This window comes from Mustela nigripes, chromosome 1 (assembly GCF_022355385.1).
Source record: "Mustela nigripes isolate SB6536 chromosome 1, MUSNIG.SB6536, whole genome shotgun sequence".
NCBI classification, from domain to species: Eukaryota; Metazoa; Chordata; class Mammalia; order Carnivora; family Mustelidae; genus Mustela; species Mustela nigripes.
The window spans coordinates 221,763,525-221,784,419 of NC_081557.1; the positions used below are offsets into that span (position 1 = coordinate 221,763,525).

General features: G+C 40.7%; 1 protein-coding gene across 1 annotated transcript in view; it reads right to left on the reverse strand.

Moving 5' to 3' along the window:
• The window catches only part of PPARGC1A (PPARG coactivator 1 alpha), a 662,229-nt gene that overhangs the window by 452,412 nt on the left and 188,922 nt on the right, over nucleotides 1-20,895 (reverse strand). Inside the window, exon 2 of the mRNA XM_059381778.1 lies at nucleotides 3,854-3,918. Coding sequence (XP_059237761.1) covers nucleotides 3,854-3,871 — 18 coding nt within the window. The 5' untranslated portion in view covers nucleotides 3,872-3,918. The remainder of the gene's footprint in view (nucleotides 1-3,853; nucleotides 3,919-20,895) is intronic.

Genomic DNA, 20,895 nt, shown 5'->3' on the forward strand with positions numbered 1-20,895 from the left:
CTCCACTAAGTCTATCTAGAAATTATTACCCAAAGAGCTGCTCCCCAGTTTCAAAGGGCACGCAGCCACAGCTTACTCCTCACCCATTATTACCCAGAAAGATCTAGAGGGCACCAGGGACACTCTCTGTGAAATAAGCCTCAAATCCCACCGCCGGGGCAGGCAAGTCAGACTTTGGGGGACTTCCTGCTTAATTTCACCTTGTCTAAATATAACCAACTAAAAATAACCCAAAAGCAAAGTGTCTCAGAACCGCCAGAGGAACGGCAGAAGGCTGCAGGGGACGTGATGTGAAAGAATGATCCCAGCCTCTCTAAAACGCTGCGATGCTTTCCAACATCAGCAAGTTGCACATTGTGATGAGAAAACAAAGTTTCCAATTATTGAAATTCCATAGTGTATTTAATTATGCAATTATCTTATTGTATTAACAAGTGCTAGGGCACAGCAGCAAATGTTGAGATTTTTGCAGTGGCGAAGTGCAGAATTTATTCTTTCCCGCAGCTGATGACTTCTCTTGAGTCCATCCATTTTTCTGGGATTTTGGAGGTGATCCTAGTTCTGAACTGCTTTGTTCACAAAACCAAAGCAAAGCACACCCCACTTTTGCTACTCCAACTTTGAAGCATGACCCCACTAGACTGAGCATATTTCAAGGGAAAATGTCTACAAATTCACATCCCTTTTGTTTTCAAGTGATTACACTTAAGGCTCTTTCCCTCTTTTGAAATTCAAATAAATATAATGTAAATACAAATAAAAACGCACTTATACAAATTACATATTTTCAGTGATGTGAACACAAATACATTCTTGTTCATTTGCTTAATAAGGACTTGTCCCAAAGGATTCATGGATCAGACTGCAAAAACCAGAGTATTTCATCAAAACATCTAAAATAGGTATACTGTGATATTATCATGCACTTCTATTTGCCAGAGTTACCCCAGAAAATATGAAATGTAATCATGCAAAATTAAACATTCCATACATTTTCTATTCATCTTTGAACACTCTCCCTCTACTCCAAAATAGGCTATCACACTTCCAAGTTTATAGGGACAAAAAGTGAATCAAATTTCTTGTTTCTGAAAGCATTACAAGTAATAAGTCTTTTCACTTAGGGCTTTTCATCTCAGAATCACCAGGCTCTTTACATATAAAACGTAATTAATCCATACAGTCAGCTATATCCCTACCCATTGAGAGTCCTCCGTGCTGATAATCACTCACGGAGAAACCATACCTGCATTTTCTCAAGCTAAATTCAGTCCAGGTTATTAGGAATGATGTTTCATTTACTTGAGCATGACCAAGAGGCATAGTTATAGGTAGAAAACCTATTTTCCCAAATAAGTAATAGTTAAGAACACAAACTCTTAACCCATCGATTCTAGCCTGGGGTTTGAATCCCAATTTACACTTTTTAGCTATGAGATGATGGAGCAAATCCTTTCAATTCCCTGTGCTTCGGTTTTTGCAGTGGTAAAACTAGGATGATAATAGGACCTATCCCATAGGGTGACTGGAGGAATGAAAGGAGTTAATGCATGTAATTCATTAATAGCATTAACTGTTATCATCTTGTCCCACCTGACGCCTTTCAAAGCCGTTTCACAACAATGACTTCAATGGGGTCTCCATCATCCTATGAAGTAATGAAAGCAAATGCTCTTATCCCCATTCTATAGGTAAAGAAAGTGAGATTCAAAGAGGGCTGCTTGAGATCAGGACTAGAACCCCTGGAACCTAGTCTAATATACTTCTTTGTCTTTATATCTAGAACAAACAGTGACCCAGAGAGATCCCTGCTTATTTCGGGGTGGGGGGAGGAGGTTGTTGCACAGGGAGAGGGTCTGATTTCAAACAAGGCATGGGAAGCGTCTTGTTGCCAAGCCTTGTCTTGCATAGCAAAAACGACCCAGATCAACAGAAGACATATCAACAAGACTGCCTTAATCATGATTTCTGCTAACTACGAAATGTAAGTTAATTTCATGCCTTGCATTCCCAGACAAAAAGGTTCAGAGCTGTTTAAATTCTCTTCAACCCAATGACAGTTAGTAAACAGGAGGCTTCCTGTTCTAATGCTTGAAATCACCCTTCGTATCTCAATATATTATTTATGCACTCAGCTTAAAATAAACAGCAACTCCGAAGTAGGTGAGTGGGCTCATCTAGTACGAATCTTTTTTTTTTTTTCACTCTGACACTTACTTTAAAACATCAGTAAACAACCTTAATTCACTTCTAACGAATTAGTAGGCTACTGCTGTGTCTCCAGGAGCCAAGGAGATTGTATTATTAACCAAAACAACTTTCTCCCTGTCAGTCATCTGCACCTCACAGAGGGATGTGGGCTTTGCTGTCTCATTACTCAAACCAAACCATGGGCATATGTGATACCAGGCGATTTCTTCGAGGTCATTCTCTTCTGGACCTTTGATTAGATCACTTGACTCTGGGGTGCCGAATGGGGCCCGGAGAAGGTAGATTCTCAGTGCTACTTATTAAGAGAGATATAGACAAATGAGAGCCTTTCCAGAGGGGTAGAGTTGGGAATTCATGGCATGTGAGGTGCAGTTGTTGAAGGAACAGAAGCTGACAAAGAGGCCACTTCCAGGGGGACCCTGATAGTGCCACCAAATACTTGAAAGGGTGTCACTTTGAAGGAGAAAGTATTATTCCTTATAGATGCAGATAGTAAAATTAGGACCCAAGGGTAGAAGATACATGAGGGTATGTGTGAGCTCAACTCAAGAAAGAATTCTGTAACTGAAAAGAGTTGCCTCTTGAGGTAGTAAATCTGCCCTTAGAGGTTCTGGGGCACCTATCAGACGGAATCTTTAGAGCTAGCCAAGATAAGGCACTACATGAGACATGTAAGGACACTTCCAGACATAAGATTGTACAACCCCATGAATCTCAGTAAAACAGGCTTCAATAAGCGTCACAACCATTTTTAAACTCTCTCTGTTATGAGTTTTTAAGGTGTGACAGCTATTCTTCAAAAACGAAAAACAGAAAAATACCATGGATTAAGCACTGGGCATGTCACTGGCCAGTCTAGTCTTGCACAACACCAGGACATTGGCTGACCTAGCGAAATAAAAAGATGTGCCATTCTGTGGGGAAAATCAGATGAAGCAGTTGCTTTAGTATTGTACCATTTCTGCCTGCTCTTTGGGCTTTGTGGCTTGCAACCTTGGCCATTCCATGACCAGGAGGCCACTCCCATGTCACCTGGGCTGTTACGTGATCCAGAAGAGGTGATCCACACTTCACTCACCTTGCTAGTTGGCCTCCCAAGTCTGGAAACACAACGCTTCGCAACTTGTCTAAGGTATGTCTTAGTTTCATTGTTAACAAAACATTGCTCACCTCAGTGAAACATTCAGTCTCTCCCTGAAACCAATCATTTCTTTGATACACACACTGACAGCTCAAAACAGAATTAAATGCAAATTTTAAAAAAGAAGAAGAAGAAGAAAAGGAGAAAAGTCGTGAAAGAGAAATAAAAATACCTTGCATTCATATCCAATAAAAATACCTTGCATTCATATCCAGAGTTTATATCAACATGTTTACACAATTTGCAGACATGTATTCTTCCAAATTGTCTGGAAAACATTGCCAAAATATTTTGGGGAGGTGAGTCAGGCTTTTCTACATCCAACATATCGACAAAACATTAGAGAGTTCAAAAATATTAAATTCCTCAAAGGAAGTCAGGTTATCAATCTTTGGGTGTGAAACTTGGTGTTACTGATTTCCTAATATGGCAAGAGCAGACATCTGGTATTTGCACTTTGGAGTAATAGAACATAACATGACAATAATATGTTATACTTACAAAGTACCCTTCATCCATGGGGCTCCAATTTTACCAATATTAGTTCACTGATTTTCGCAAAAAACCTGAAAGGCAGAGGGTAAGTTTGTGTTACCCCCACTTTGTAGATGGGGATATTGAAATGCAATAGGCAAATAAATTATTGATCCATTTTAATGAGAGAATTCAGTAATGGAGGACAAGAATTACAATTTTCTCCTTCCCCATCCCAATGCAGCTTGACCACCCATCTTCCCCTTGGGGACTGTTCTTTCCCACATAATTTCCACTGCAATCTCAATGTATTAAACACATTTTTGCCCACAGAAGACAGTGCTGAATGTAACCCTTGATCTTATGAGCCCAGACACCAATAGTCCTTTGATACCAGAGGAAAGGTTCAAAAAAACTTCCCATATCCAGTTTAAACATGGAAAAAAAAAAATTAGATTGACAAAATACAACCATCCAACTAAAATTTGGCCTGAAAATAATGTTACTACTGTTCAGTTTGTTACATACTTATGTTCACATGTCAGCATATGGACTTGTCTTTAAAAATGATTCCAAGGAAGTCAGAATTCTTCAGAAGTAATCTCGCCAACAGCATTTTTAGAAGTGTGTATTTTTAACAACCCTTTCTAGGACACCCCATCTTTTCTACCACTCTCAGGCCATTTATTCACACACTGAACAAATAATTGATATTTAGTGCATCCTTACTACATATAAGTTTAGCACTATATGTGGTTTCTTGGAGGACACAAAAATGTGTATCACACAGGTCCTACCATCAAGAAACTTACAATTTTATGGTGTACTGATTTTAGTACAGTGACAATCACTCTGTTCTAAAACTCTCCAGAAAGATCTGACAGTTTCTGGACACTCTTGGTGAGTCATAGCCACCAATCCAGAAGGATGGCTCCTTCGGGGAATATTCTCAAAAAAGATGAGTCTGGGTTCTGTTTATGAGCCATACTATTTGGGACTACAGAAATGCTAAAAGATGTATCTTCTTCAAATATCTGACCCAGAGTCTTCCCAAAGCCCATGATTTGAGGACCATGATGTATCACAATCTTCTACAGCCACACTGACCTCTTGCCTCATCCTTGAGTATCCAAGCACATTCACACCTCAGGACCTCTGCCCTTGCAATTATCCTCTTTGCCTGGGACCATATTGCTGCAGACACCTGCATGATCTCTGCTCATATACCTCCTCAGTAAGTCTCCCCAAAACACCTAACATAGCTGCGACTCATCCTACTCTGTCCCCTTACCACTTTCTCTTTCTTAATGAGGCTCACCTCCACCTAACAGCAAATGGTTCATCTCTTTATTTGTTTTTCTACGCCCCATCCTACCCCTCAACCAGGACATACACTCCGTAACAGCAGGGACTTCTAGGTTCACTACTAAATCCCAGGGTCAAGGCACGCCATAAATATTGCTCGAATGAATGACTCACAAGGCTGAACTGTGCTGTGCTGTGCTCATCTCTTGTATCTTCCTTCACTGGGATACTAAAATAATGACTAATAAATGAATTTCAGTATCAGTTCATAATAGTTTTTTTTTTTTTTGCACCCAAAGGAAAAAATAAAACAGAATTCCACAATCAGTGAAATATTTCTTAAAAATATAATAAACACCAGTTTTTATCATTTTCCCCTCTCTTGATTGCTCAGGCACTGGGCCAGGGGTCAGGTAACCTTGTTCTCTGGCCAGTGCTCCTGTGAGCTGCTCCATGAGCCTGATCTCTTCATCCCCCTGGGCCTTTCTTTCCCAGTGGTAAAATAAGGAAGCTTGGGAAACTCATTTCCAAGGTTCCCTCTGGTACAGAAACAATGGAGATCAACACATAGGTGATGGGCCAAATTAGATTCATGTTTTTACATCTTCTGATTTAATAGCATTTTCTATGTGTAAGCTTATCTCAAAGGTAGCATGGTCATTTCATACTAAGTAAGCAGGAATCCCGGAGGGAAGGATTTTATTATCTAACTATATCTACAAGCATGCTGATTTAGGACAAACACCACGGATATCACTGAAAACCTGTTTCCACCCCCCATACACACTATCACACCACCAACATATGACAGACATGCAAAGAAAGATGCCACATCAGCTGTTTATGACATCTTGAGTCACAGACACTCGGGGTCTCTAAACAGATTTCTTGTTTACTTGCACATTAATAAAACTCGCACCTTCGCCAGTCAGAATTTTTTTCTCCAAGCATCTGAACATCCAAAGAGATTTAGAAGCAATTAACATTCACGAGTAACAGAGCAATCAACATGGGAACTGCTAATGGGACTGGACAGAATCCAAAAGCAGATATTAGGATAATAGTGAGTCCCTGACATAGGTTACGGTGTTAATTCTGGAGGGCAGACTCATAGTATGTGTTCAGGAGCTTTGTGAGGCTGCTGGCACAGTCACCTATGCCTCTTCTATATATGGTTCTTAGCACCCTACAACATATTTTTTCCTTAACTGCTATCGAAAAGAAGGCATTTTTGCATCATTATAACACAACCCCTAGCATTAATGGTATATATTGAATTCAAGTTTATTTTTAAATTGCCTACCTGACAAAAATGTTAAAATGTCATTTTTCCCCATTTGGGGTCTCTAGACTAACTTCACCTGTTAGCTCCTGTAGCTAGAGGCCACAAAAATAATAGCTCTGAATTTCCACCTTGACACTTCCCCAATAACTTTTGCCACTTCCTTGTGTGTATACGGGTTCATACATCCCTTGTACATAGAAAGACACCAACATTCTTATCCCGACGAGCTCTATGCTTGCCTCCTTGTCAGTGTTCCTGACCTGTTTTTATAAATATCACTCCAGAAATCAGCACCCTCCCCCTTCTTCCCCCCAGCCCTTTGGAGAAAGTCTGTGTAACAGAAAATGTTTCCACTGTTACTCTTGCTGAGTTCCATGTTCCTGCCTTCATCTCTGGTCAACTAAATGCATCTAAACTGCAAATGCTGAGCAAGCACATCTATCTTTCCTTCCCCTCAGACCACATGCCTTCATGCTGGCCCTGGCTATCCTTCTCCCTTGCCCCCAAACGCAGATGACTCCACCTTCAGACCCTTGACCTCCCCAGATCCACACATGCCTCCTTATCTTCCCCTCCCAGATCCCCTGCCAGCCCTCCTCGTGGGTCATGTGGTCTCTCGCAGGACAGAGGTCTAATCACAGGATGCCTTCCCTTACATGTAGACACTGGACCCCATCCCGGCAGAAAACTTGGTTTATTCCCATTTTTCATAACTTAAGATATAATTAATCACAGCCTATTATGATTTGCTTCATTCTGTGAGGCTTAAGAAAATATATTTGTTCCAAGGTAAGGCTTGTTTCAAGTATTTTAACCTTAGTTATGTGTATTTAATTGGACAACACAGTTCATTTTGAAAAGACTATCTTTCTGGCTATCCCAGTCTATTCATATTCTGTTCTGCTCCTTTCTCCTTCTACTTTGCTGTTTTGGGCTATTAAAGTGTCCCTTTTTTCTTAACAATCCAGCTTTTTTTTTCCCTTCACCTCCCCACCCTCAACATATACCCATTTGTGCTAAAAGCCTGTTTTGACAAAGATTGTATACAACAGAATCCAAATTAAAGGGGAGTTATCAACGTACTTGAGAATCCCTTACTTTATCTCTGTGGCAAGGAGTTTTAGATTCTCAGTGCCAGCCCCAAAGCTGGAAGACACGAGTCGCCAAGAGCTTCTACAACACACCCATCTCTCATTCATCACCTCCCATACCCCTGGCTCCCCCCGACCCAACCCCAAGGGGCAGCAGTGGAGATTAAAGTGCTTCTGGGCTTTGGTAATCCAATCAGGGCTAAGCATGCTGCAATCTCTACCCTTTGGTAGGTAGGAAAACATTTTGGCAGAATGCCTTTCGGTGGTGCTCTGCATTCCTGGCAGGTCCTGTGCTACTATGTTACTAAAGACATTTGTGCTGTGACAGTGATGGGCTCAGAGTGGAGACTTTTCATACTGTCCCTGTGACTCTGTACTTTCCTGGACGCTAGACTTTGTAGCTCCTTCTGCCTTGTAAACAGCTCCACACCCGTCAACCCGGAGTCCTTCAATATTTGCTGCACTAGAATAGCTAAGAATGTAGACTTCCTTTATTTACAGCCTAAGTAGATTTTAACTACTCCTGAGAGAGAAGCAGATGAATAAAGAAAGCAATCTGAGGAGTTTGGGGAAAGTAGGAGCGATGGTAAAAACTTGTATTTGACCATTTGTTCTTTCACCAAATATTTACTGAGCACCTACTCTAGGTTCATGGTGGTGAATAAATGACCTAAAGAACTTCCCCCCAAGGAGTTTATGCCCAAAGGTGATGAAACACCCTGTAAGCAAATAAGCAAGTAAATAGAGATGTCCAGTCGTGATAAATGCTATGGAGAAAAATAAAGCACAGGAGGCCAGGGAGTTTAAGGACATGAACCCACACTTCATGTAGCATTTGTTTCCCCATGTCATGTCAATGAACATTTGTCACCAAGCGCCTGCTATGTTGCAGGCCCTGGGATGGATTCTGGGCAAACTGGCATATTGATGGACAGAGAGAGATGGATGGGGACATCAATATATATACACCACACACTCAATTTCCAGCTATTTGCCTGTGAAGGGTATGCAGTCCTCACCAAGTGGTGTCCACGTGTGATGCCACACAGCCAACAGCAATATCTTTTAAAAGGTCCCCAATGAATGCCATTAGGGGCCTCCAACTGGGCAGGGCACAGTGCGGTCCATGTCTGACTTGTAGAAGGACAGGAGTGCTCAAAGCATTGAGAGCCTCAGCATGGGGTGGGCAACCTTGGACCTGACTTAGCTCCAGCATTCACCTCGCTGAGGGGCTGGAGGGAAGTTGCATCACCTCTTTACCTTTACAAAATGAGGATTACAGGCTGCTGTAGGGTTCAAAGGCAGTAAAGCAAAGAAAGTGCCCAGCACAGTGCCTGGCACTAATCTGACAGCTGAGTAATTGCTTCACTCGGCTCATCCAGAAGGAAAAAGGACACCAGAAATGCAACAGCTCCGAACAGACTGTGTGCCCAGAGTAAGTATTCAATAACTGCTTTTGCTTATTTGTTTTCTCTGTATTTTGTTGTGGTTTTTTGTTTTTGTTTTTTTGTGGCCAAAGGGTTCTAGGGAATATAAGCAGACATTACTTTAAAAAAAAAAAAAAAAGTCCTCAATCATATAAGTTCTAGAAAGAACAAATAAAATGAACTAGCACAGGTCTCTTTACTTCAGACTCTCCTATTCTGTAACATGCTAATGTACCTCACTTCTCTCCAGGAAACAACAACAACAAGATGAGTATTTCCCAGCCTATGTGACTGTGGAACCCTTTGACATCGAAAATCACATGTGACAGTTGTTCAATGGAACAGACTTTGGGAAATGTGGCTTTGCTATAAGAACAAATAAATCCAAAGATAAGGAATATATACTGTCTTTGGTTTTGATGTGGTCTGCTGGCTTGCTTTGAAAATGCAGACTTGGGCATATTTTCTGCAAATTGAGAAAGCCTGGTAGCACTGTTTCCTATCCACTGGACCACAGCAACTTCTCCTCTTCTATAAAAGAAGTCATTATTCTGGGGCCACAGTGCATAGGAAGGAAGTGTCGGCAACATCTGAACACTTCTCATTCCCCTGGACAGGCAAATCCCCTATTTTCTGCAATAAATGGGCTCTTAAAACGAGTTTTGTTAATTATTCTCTTGAAAGCCAAATCATCTTCTGGCTACACTGGGGAAACCTGCTGCTTAAAGTCACCCTGGGTTTTCTATATCATCCAAATGCTTCACAGTGAGCATGCATTACTTTCATAAACAGAAAATCAATGGTGGGAAAAAAAAAAGAAAAGAAAAGAAATTCTATGGGGATGTGTTGACACACCATGATTAGTGCAAAAATTACCTACTTGTACATGAAGGTTTTTATATATGGGGTTTTCATGAAGATCTTACTTAACATTAGAACCCTAGATAGATCCGAAGGGGAAGCTGTAGACAGAGGACAGTAGGGCTGAGATTAAAGTTCGACAGCAGAAAGAGAGAATCCATGTGCTTCACCCACATCCTCTGAGGCAAAAGATAGAGAGAGAATGCTGCAGGGAAGGAAGGAAGAGAGAAGGGAGAGAGGAAAGAGAGAAGAAAGGAAGGGAGGGAGGGAGGAAGAGGGGGAGAGGGAGGTAAGGAAGGATAGAAGGAAAAAAAAGAGAGAGAGAGAAAGAAGGTAAGAGAGGGGGTACGCAAGAGAATTGTTGAGAAGCCTAAGGTGGGGGGAGGGGAACACAAACCCAGAGATTAAGTTGACCCAAGTCAATACAAAAGGCTTTGTGCAAGGGCTCTGGCATTAATGGGATTTGGACTGCTAAAGCCTTGTGAACCAAGTACAGAACATAACCATAGATGCCGGAGTTATTTTTGAAATGGATGTCTTAAGTAATAGGAAGCTTAGCTAGCAGGGACATTCACAGCATTTTGCATGGCTGCTCCCAGCTTGAGACCTGGCTGGGAATCTGGGTGGGAACAAATCAGAGCTGCCCAATTAGCAGCAGCCTCCCACCTGGGACAGAACCCACTAGGTGGCTTTCACCCTTGGATGTGGCACAGAGGAGCTGCTTTGTGTCACTGTAGCTGGGAGAATGAGCCGTGCTGTTGAATCATGTAGTAATGCAAGTGACATAAATGGAGGGGGACCCTCTGAACCAAGGAATCTTGGGGCTTCTGGTTTAGAATCAAGCATTCGTTCTTTCCATCAGTCTTTCATCAATGTCTCCAATGTCTGGGGTCTTGCAGATACTGCGATGAGCAGTAACCAAGTCCCTGCTCTCAAGGAACTTACATTCTCCCACAGGAGGGGAAGCCAGCAAGTAAACAAGAATTTCTATTGGTTAGAAGAGCCGGGAATAAAAGCAAAAAGGAAAGAGGGAAAGAGCGGGTTTGTGCTGGAAGAAGGCAAAATGTGCTCAGGGAAGGCATCTCTGAAGAAGGAGTATTAAAGCAAAGGCTTGAAGAATAAGGAGTACTCCCACCCTACAAGATCTGGGGAAAAACATTGTAAAAGAAGGGAATGGCTCATCCTCTCATGGACAGAGTGGGCCACCATCACTGGGCCCTCACTTCCAACCAACTCAGACCTCAGCCACGCTTCATTCAAAAACACACAGATATGCTTATCTTTAACATCTTCAATTGCATACTACGCCTGCTAAGAGAAATATGTCCTGAAACCTGGGTATTTTTAGAATGGTCCGTTTCAGTTTCTTCAGGGACTTTTCCCCTGTTCAGCCAGAAGACCTAAGGAGCCCAGGTCCATCAGCCTCTTCCAAATACCTGAAACTGCATTCATCAGCCACTGTTGTAAAATTGGATCTCACTTCAAAGCTGAATGACTTGATTACTCCCATAACAGAATACATTACACTGATTACCGGGATTATTCACGTGCCATTTCCAAGAGGTTGGGCAACATTTCTCAACGTTGCACCCACCAACAAACAGAGTACTGAGAGTGGAAAATGTAATGCTAATATTCAGATGCTCTCCTTGTCATGATACCATGATGAAATTCCTCTGCACTCTTTTTTAACTGAGCTAGAAAAGGGGGTGGGGGGATTATTTCAGTACAATACAGCTCAGATCAAGTGCCAGGAGGGGCCCAAGGATGAGATTGTTTCTATGATCTGACACATAAGGCACTCAGTAAATATAAGTGCCTTTCCCTATCCCCTCCACTTTGCCTGCCAAAATCCTGAATATTGATTTTTATATCAATAAGTTGCCAATAACATATTCATTGGCTCATTTTTTATAACTGTCAGTCCAGTGCTGTGTTTTCAGCCCACTAGCAATTGATTCATAAGAATGGCTTGGGGTGAGAAGGGGTGAGGAGGTGGAAGCTTTATAGCCATGATTTACTACTAATCGATGATTAGCATTTTATGCTCAAGACAATCAAATTCATATTATTTTACATTTTAAAAGTTTTTAAAGGAACACTTATTAAAAGCCTAAATGAAAACAGGGCATCACAAGTTCAAATAAGCCATAAATTAGACATGGAAGCATAATTCCACTGAACACCATTTTATTAGCTAATCAATGTGTCATTTTTTTTTCCTATTGGCATCCACTTACTATCATGTAATTTCCATAAGGACACCATCTGTATTTATAAAAGAATTATCTTTGTGGTGATCCAGCAATCTACAAACAACAGTGATATTTAACTTTTCTTAGGGGATCAATTTTGGAATTGGGTTAAAGGATTTATAAATCTCTTTTTCATGATGAACCTTTCATAATGAACTTATTCCTATATCTCTGTGATTTTAGAAGCACTTGAAACAAAAAGACAACAAAATGTGATTTCAATTTATTGAAATGTAAGGTTCTGGGTCTTGACATGTGCATTTTTTTAAACAAGCAAGATGAATCTCTTACTACAAGGTCCAGTAAAACAATCATAGGCAAACTACTTTCTTTTATCCATTTTGGTTGTAAGGGTGGGTTAATTTTCAGTGTGATCTGATTTGGTGCCCTATGGGTCAGATAGAACCCTGTATCTGCGAAGGTCACTGCTATGCATTTCATCAGGATCCAGTCCACTCAATCATTTATGACGCATGTTCAAACTCTGCCTTGTCCAGTTCTTAACGCAGCCTTGCAAGTAAGAGTCACTGCCCCAGTGATGGCTAATAAGGCTTGCAGGGATGAAGCAACAATACTCTGACCCCAGCAGAGAAAACTCATAGTAGATGCCCTTCTGTTGGGTACAAACTTCACTGATAAGTGACCAAATATGGATACAGGGAGAGATTTGCTTAAAGTTTTTCTAAGAATACCAAATAAAACCCCAGAGAGAACAGTCTTTGGTTTTGTAAGTTATATATCACTTCAGCTTTGAGTCAATCCGAAGAGCAAAGTGCAGTTGGAGATAAAGACAAAAATCTCACTCTTGGTTAGGATGCACATTTGTCCACTAATAGTCAATTACTTTGGAAATTTAACTTAAAGCAGGATTTAAAAGGATTATGATTAAAAATGTATATGAATACTAACCAACAAAACACAAAACAAAATACAACTAAAATTTATATTGCGTGGATTGATTCTTTAATTTGTCCATGTTCGTGGATCCTACAATATTTTAAGTATTATATTAAGTATCAGGCATGGTGAACAAAACCGATTTAGTCCCTGTCCTCATGGAGCTTACTATATTAAAAAGAAAAAAGTATGTGTGAATGAACAATTGAGTGAAAAATCACCAAATCATATTAATGATTGAACTGAGATCTGTAACTGTGCCATTTTCCTCTCTATCTAATATTATTGCTTTTTAAAATCTAAAACATTTACTGCCTTTAAATAATTTGATTATGCTGGGGCACCTGGGTGGCTCAGTGGGTTAAAGCCTCTGCCCTTGGCTAAGGTCATGATCTCAGAGTCCTGGGATCAAGCCCCGCATCGGACTCTTTGCTCAGCAAGGAGCCTGCTTCCTCCCTCTCTCTCAGCCTGCTTCTCCGCCTACTTGTGATCTCTGTCAAATAAATAAACAAAATCTTTTAAAAATAATAATAATAGTAATTTGATTATGCACTAGGACCAGAAAGTGATCTTTCTGGATTTGGCTTTTGTATTTGTTGTTTGTTGGTTGGTTTGGTTGGTTGGTTGGTTGCTGAATCATCAAATTTTTGAAGTATGTTAATAAAATGGAGAGTGTTCAGGGAAACACAGCAAAAAATAAATTCAGAGGTGGCAAATGGGTCTTCTTAGGAAATGATAAGAATGAAAGTCATTCATCCCAAGAAGTAACTTGATTATTATCTCTTTGGAAAGCTAACATGTGAAAAAAGGAACTCTGGAATTAGTCAAGTTCTATATTCAAGTCCTGCTCCATCGTTATGGATTGAGAACCTCTCCTACACCTCCATTTCGTTATCTGTGAAGAGACTCATCCATATCACAAAAATTAAGTGAGTATCAGAAATATGAATAGCTTGCCCGTAGTCTTGGGTTATGGTCAGTTTATGGCCTTCATCATCACACGCCGCCACCACCACCATCATCACCATCATCACCACCATCATCATCATCATGACAAGAAGAACTCCAGTTCTGTTGTAATGAAAAGCAACTTTAGATACTCTGCAGAAACCACAGAGGAAGCTATAACAATCTCTTCTGAGAAAAATGTTAGGAAAAAGAAGGTCCTAGTTCTCCTTGTGTTAACTTGTGTAACCTCAGATAAAAATTTTAAATTCCCATTTTCAGTTTTCCCAGCTCTAAAATGGACCCAATAGAACTTATTTAACAAGCTAATATATAAGGAAGGACCAGCACATATGTCACCTCATTAAATACGGAACGCTACTACTTTTATAGGAAAGTACATTCTGACAATAATCTACCATAAAAGGATCTCTTCTGTAACTACCCAGTATAAAAATTCCCAGGACGACCATGAACTTGAACTTCAGTTCCACAATGAACTAGGTAGATAATATCTCTTAAATTCTCTGGTCTCCAGTTTTGGTCAGGAAAATAGTATACTTATTTGTGAGGACTGGAAATTAGACATGAAACATGCCCAGTAAAGGGTCTGGTACATTAGACATATGGTGGTTTCCATTTCTCTCTGTTAAATAATGATCTAGTATATTCCATTTTCAGTGTGAGTATTCCCACACTCTAAAACTCTTTAAATATAAAAGCATTATAAATAACCTTTGGATGGTCTTTAAATAATTCTTTATGGTTTGGAAGAAAAACAAATCTATAGAAACATAAAAATCCAGTGTGTCAAATACACAGTATAATCATTTTGTATGATCACTGCTAATACAGTTCAACCTAAATTGCAGTCTTGTATTTGACATAATTACACATAACCAAACACTAATAAAAATTGCTGCCTTATATTTCAAATTAGTAATTATGGTAGTAAACATTAACAACATGTCAGATATAAGATGGTGATTTGTTCTGAAATGTATTAGAAATCATTATACTGTATGATAATTTTAATTACTGTTGGGTAGCAAGACGGCACGCAGCAGACCACGGCTCTAAGGGCACTACGGGAACAAGCAGCTCTTCAATTCAGGCCTAAATCGGACTTCTATGGCTTGAGTTCAAGAAATGTGTGATTCTTTCTCCACCTTTAAATGGTGGTCTCTGTTCCCTCTCCAGATCGTATTATCATGAGGTTTGGTGTCATCCTTCCAGGACTTAAATCCTAATTCTGTTTCTTTCTAGTCCTATGAACTTGCCAAATGGTAATTTCTCAGTGTCCCAGTTTTCTCATCTTTAAAATGGGAAATGGGTGTCTGGCTGACTCCGTCAGAACAGCATGCAATTCTTGATCCTGGGGTTGTGAATTTAAGCCCCACTTTGTGTATAGAGATTACTTAAAAATAAATAAATAAGCTTAAAGAATAAAAATAAGCACATACATACATACATACAAACAATGGGAAACATAGGAATACTCAGAAAGTGGTAACAGGCTGCTAAACTAGATTGTTCTGTCTCTAGCACTCAGCCTAGCACCTGGAACACTGAGTCTTCAGTGCATACTACTAGTTGTTACTATCATTAACATTAATAACCAAGTCAATAATTCTCTCACACTGTTCAGATCCTGGTCTTAATAATAGTGACCAAATGTCCTATTTAAAGTAAAAATGTGATGGAGCACCTGGGTGGCTCAGGGGGTTGAGCAGCCAACTCTTGATTTCCATGCAGGTCAAGATCTTGGGGTCCAGAGATCAAGGCACAGGTCAGGCTTCCAGCTCAGCGGGAAGAAGATTAAAGATTCTCTCTCTCCCTCTGCCCCTCCCTCCACTGGCATGTTCTTCCTCTCTCTCTAAAAATAAATAAATAAGGGGTGCTTTGGTGGCTCAGTCAGTTAAGTGGCCAACTCTTGACTTCAGCTCAGGTCACGATCTCAGGTTGGTGAGATCGAGCCCCAGTTCAGACACAGTGCTCAGTGGGGAGTCAGAGTCTGCTTTAGATTCTCTCCCTCTCCTTCCGCCCCTCCCCCTGCTTGTGAATGCTCTCTCTCTCTAAAATAAATAAATAAATCTTTAAAAAATAAATAAATAAAAGTAAAATAGAAATACACCAAAAGTGAGCTTCTTTTTTTTTTTTTTTTAAGATTTTATTTATTTGACAGACAGAGATCCCAAGTAGGCAGAAAGAGAGGAAGGGAAGAAGGCTCCCCGCAGAGCAGAAAGCCCAATGCAGGGCTCAATCCCAGGATGCTGGGATCATGACCTGAGCCAAAGGCAGAAGTTTTAACCCACTGAGCCAGCCAGGCACCCCACAAATGTTAGCTTCTAACATTTCTTGAAAATTCTCATTTTGAGAATTTCGTCATTGTCCTTTCTTCTTTCCTTCCATGTTTTCTGCATTTATCTTCACTCTTTCATTCACTCAGTGTTATGAGTCACTGGGAAGACCCTGTTCTTTATAATTATATAAAGGTCTGACTTTGGTTCATCCTTTCCTGGGCCCTATCTCCATGTTGACTTTTACCATGGCCCCTAAACATGGCTCCAGCATAGACCCCATGCTCCATTAATGACAAAACCCACCAGAGAGACACTGAGAAGCTCCACTCCCAAACAAGTGCATGTGTGACAGCCATGAGATTTCCCATTCCACATGCATGACTCCTTAGCATACCTGAAATCTGATCACCAGCCCCTAATTTGGGAGTTTAATGCCCTTCTTCCCCGTCTCTTGCCCCCCTCGTCATGTTTTTATTCTCACAAAAAAAAAAAAAAAAAAAAACATTTTTTCAATCAGAGTTACCTATTTCCACCCTTTTCAAAGACCTCTGGGCCTTGCAACATCTCTGCAGGATTCTCCCCACTCCAAGATCTCCATGCATTACACGGTCTCCTGCAAAGTGCGGAAGAACTCCCAGCATTATGATAAAGCACCTTTCCTGTCCACATTTCCATACTGTTTCAGCTAAAACATTCAGGGGGACAGACTGGACTGCTAATTAGAGAACTGTCTGAAACCACCATGTACCACATTTCCATCGGTGCAATAAGCAAAGACTCTTCATTAAAATCACTGTCCTCTGTATGGGAAAACTGTTTCAAGTGCAATAGATCTAATTCACAGGAGTGATCATGCAGGCCCAGGTACAGTATTCATTATTAACTTAAAAAGTATGCCAAATCAATTAAAAACCATTTTAAAGGGAAGGAATAAAATTTAGTTCTACCTAACTGCAGCTCAGCTCTAATTTATCTTCCAGCCACTTTCAAGGGATTTTACTTGGTTCTTAATCTAACATTCCTTGGAAAGGGTAATTCTCATGAAATTACAATGGCATCTCTTGCATTGTTTAATGCAAATGTTCCCATTCTTCAGAAATGGAGAGCAGCTTCTCCAATAAAGACTCCCTTTAAGGTGTAAAGTGGATGAGCTCGGGGATCTGCTTGAGAAGAATATAACATGCATCTCAGAAGCTGCTCAAATTTAAAACCCTGCCTGCATCCCTATGACAAATTGTATTCCAAATATAGGTTATTCACAACATGTTTGTTATAAGGCAAGGCATATGAATTCTTGCCGTGTCTTTCTTTACAAACATGTCAAGACTTGTGAACCCTTAATGAAATGCAGCATTTTGGAGGCAAGAGAAAGTTACAAAGATGCCAGGGAGAAGAGGCTTCTTTCCTGGGACTGGGGCCTTCCCAGGATCATGATTGTTCCCACCGTCAGAGAAGCCACCCAGTCATCTCAGAATCAAACGGGGCTTTAGCGGTCACCGAGACCAGCCACTTCATCTTATAGAGGAAGAAACTGGTCTTCAGTTTCTCCCTTGAGGTCTGAGGGACAACAAGAGTTTTCCAAAATGTCAGGGCTGCTGAGGGACAGAAACACCCAGGTCCAGGCTGTCGAGAAGTGCCATTCACTAGGGCCCTGGTTGACAATGCTCTAAAGTAGACTTTGTCTTGTCAGGGCACTTTTGTAAATCCCATAAGGCACCAGCCTTCTGGGATTCAGATAAAAGTTCCATAAAACTTGGAAGTGAGCTCATCCCAATAGGATATTTTTAGTCATGCCACAGAAATAAGTTGGATTGATTTTACATTTGGCATTTTTTTAACTAGGGCCGAGTTAATTCCTTCTCATTGGTTAACTCATTTTCTCCCTTTTAAGTAAACCACCACTGTTCACTACAGATTGGAGTTCCCAGCAGAAGATGGCCATTTTCTACTCCTCTCCCCAACCCCATCCCCCCAAATAGAGGCCTATCTGAGATGATGACAGCCTAGCAGCGTACCCTGGTTTGGGATGAAGACAGGGGTCAGCATGCTTTTCCTGGAAAGGGCCAGAGAGTGAGTATTTTAGGCTTTGCAGGCCATTTGGTCTCAACTACTCAACTCTGCTGCAAAAGAAGCCAGAGGCAGGATGTAGACAAATGAGTATGGCTGCGTTCTGATAAAATTTTATTTATCTACATGGAAATTGAATTTCATATAACGTTCATGTGTCATGAAGCATTATTCTTCTTTTGATTTTTAGTCAACCATTTAAACACGCAAAATCCATTCTCACCTCGTGAACTATACAGACACAGGCAGCAGGCTGGATCAGTTTCGCCCCTGCCATACTGACCAACCCTGGGTTTAGAGTTACGACAACAGTCATTGACAGAGACAAACCCCTCTGGTTAACCAGTTGCTTTCCTTCTAACTCGCTATTGGCACTCACCTGATGAATCCACATTTTTTTTTTTAATTAAATGTACATGCTTTTCATTCGCATGCAATGGATGGTACCTCAGTAAGGTTATATCCTGCTTGCTAGTGATTTTGATAATCATACCGTGCTCCTGGGTGGGGTGTCTTCCGTGATGTGAAATATAACTGAAAGTACTAATTGGTCACCAAGAAACAGTTGTGAAATTATGTCATTATTATGCCCATAAGATGAAAGAAGCGTCTGTCCCTGAGATGGGTGATACGAGTTCTACTAATGGACTTTTAGCCTTCATGTGTAAATATGCTTTAATTTTGAAAAGAAATATTTTAGTTTCGTGTGTGGTCAAGATCAGCACCAACAAATCAGTCACTGAAATCATTATCAATCTTTTGTCTGTACAAGGAGTAAGGAGGAACTCTCCATTTAAATACCTTTCCACACAACACAACTCCACTGGCATCAGCATATTACAAAAACCAATTTTCTTACATCAACTTCTATCTACTTCTAATTCTGTAGCATAGCTCTGGGGAGTTGCTACAAGGTCTGTGTAAACTGAAAATCTAAATAACATTATGACGCCTATTACAGAACTAATTTATAATCTAATACCCCAGTTGAATTTAATATCCTATTTATTTATTCAAGCAAAATATCTGGAAAAAAATATGTCACATCATAATGTAGTTGTTATGAAAATGGAAAAATAAAACAGAATTTTAGAGAAGGCATGATAATTGCTAGGGGCAGGTACGAGCAAGAATTTCAGAGTCCCTCACACGAAGGAGAGACGGGAGCTCTTTAATAAATAGAATTTTTGCTTTATAATGCAATTATTGTCAAATTTAGTATTTTACATCAAATTTACAACTTTAAAATGTGATTCCTATTAATGTTATCTGCTCAGAGCTACTGCAGCATAAAACTGTTGGCCAACAGATGCCACCTCATCAACTGTCTTTAACAACTCCGTTCCCATCCTGGATGGAAGAACTGAGTTTATGACAGCATTTATAAGCAGGCACTGTCAATACAAATATACAAGTGATGCGCATGTATATAATACACACAGACTAATGGAAAGAACTATGGAAATGCTTCTCAGAATACTAAATCTCATGCTGATGTCCTTATCTTGAAATAGTTGGAGGGAGCAAAGGAACGGAGGGAGGGAGAGAGGGAGGAAAGGAGAGAGGGAAGGATGAAGGGAGGAAGGAAAAGAAAGAAAAAAGGAAGGATAGAAGGAAACGAGTGAATAAAGATCCTTTGACATTTGAAGAAGCAAAGCTACAAAAAGCATAAATATAGGGTGGCCTGAATGGCTCAGTCAGTTTGGTGTCCAAATCTTGATTTCAGCTCAGGTGATGACCTTGGGGTCTTGGGACCGAGCTTCACATCGGGCTCTGAGCTCAGCAGAGAGTCTGCTTGAGATTCTCTCTCTCCCTCTGCCCCTCACCCCTGCTCTAAGATCAATCATCAATCAATCAATCTAGGAAAGAAGAGAGAGGGAGGGAGGGAGGAAGGAAAGGAGAATAAAAACACTGCCGGGCCATAATTGCGTACTACCCCTGGACATTCCTGGCCATCCAGGAACCAGGAGATGACTTGATGAAGGCTAGTAAGTCTTGACAGTACATATACAGGAGAGTTCTCAAGACTCAGAGAAAGGGCAGCAGCACCTGAATTTCTCCAGGAAGTATGAATAATGCCTACTGCTTATCTTTTCTTAAGATAGAAGCCATGTTTAGAACTCAAAGTCCCACAGGTTCCAGGACCAGGAAGTATGTAGGCACCCAGCCACACACCCACACAAACACATGCGTGTACCCCCTCACAGTGGGGACTTCCAGTCCTCACCAAAAAGGCAGAATAAACAGCTGTGTACATTGCAGAGTCTCAACTATTGAGGTCCTTCAGTCCTATTCTGAACCAGCATGTCAGGATTATGAGCCCTATTCTAGACCACCTGTTTTTTTTTTTTTTTTTAAGATTTTATTTATTTATTTGAGAAAGAGAGAGAGAGAGAATGAATGAATGAGAAGAGGAGGGGCAGAGGCAGAGGGAGAGGGAGAAGCAGACTCCCTACTGAGCAGGGAGCCCCACATGGGGCTCGATCCCAGGACCATGGGATCATGACCTGAGCTGAAGGCAGACACTTAACTGAGCTACACAGGCACCCCATAGACCTCCTGTATTTTTAACAAGGTCCCCAGGTTATTCTGATTCACTTCAAAGTTTAGGAAACAGTGGCCTCTGTGATCAT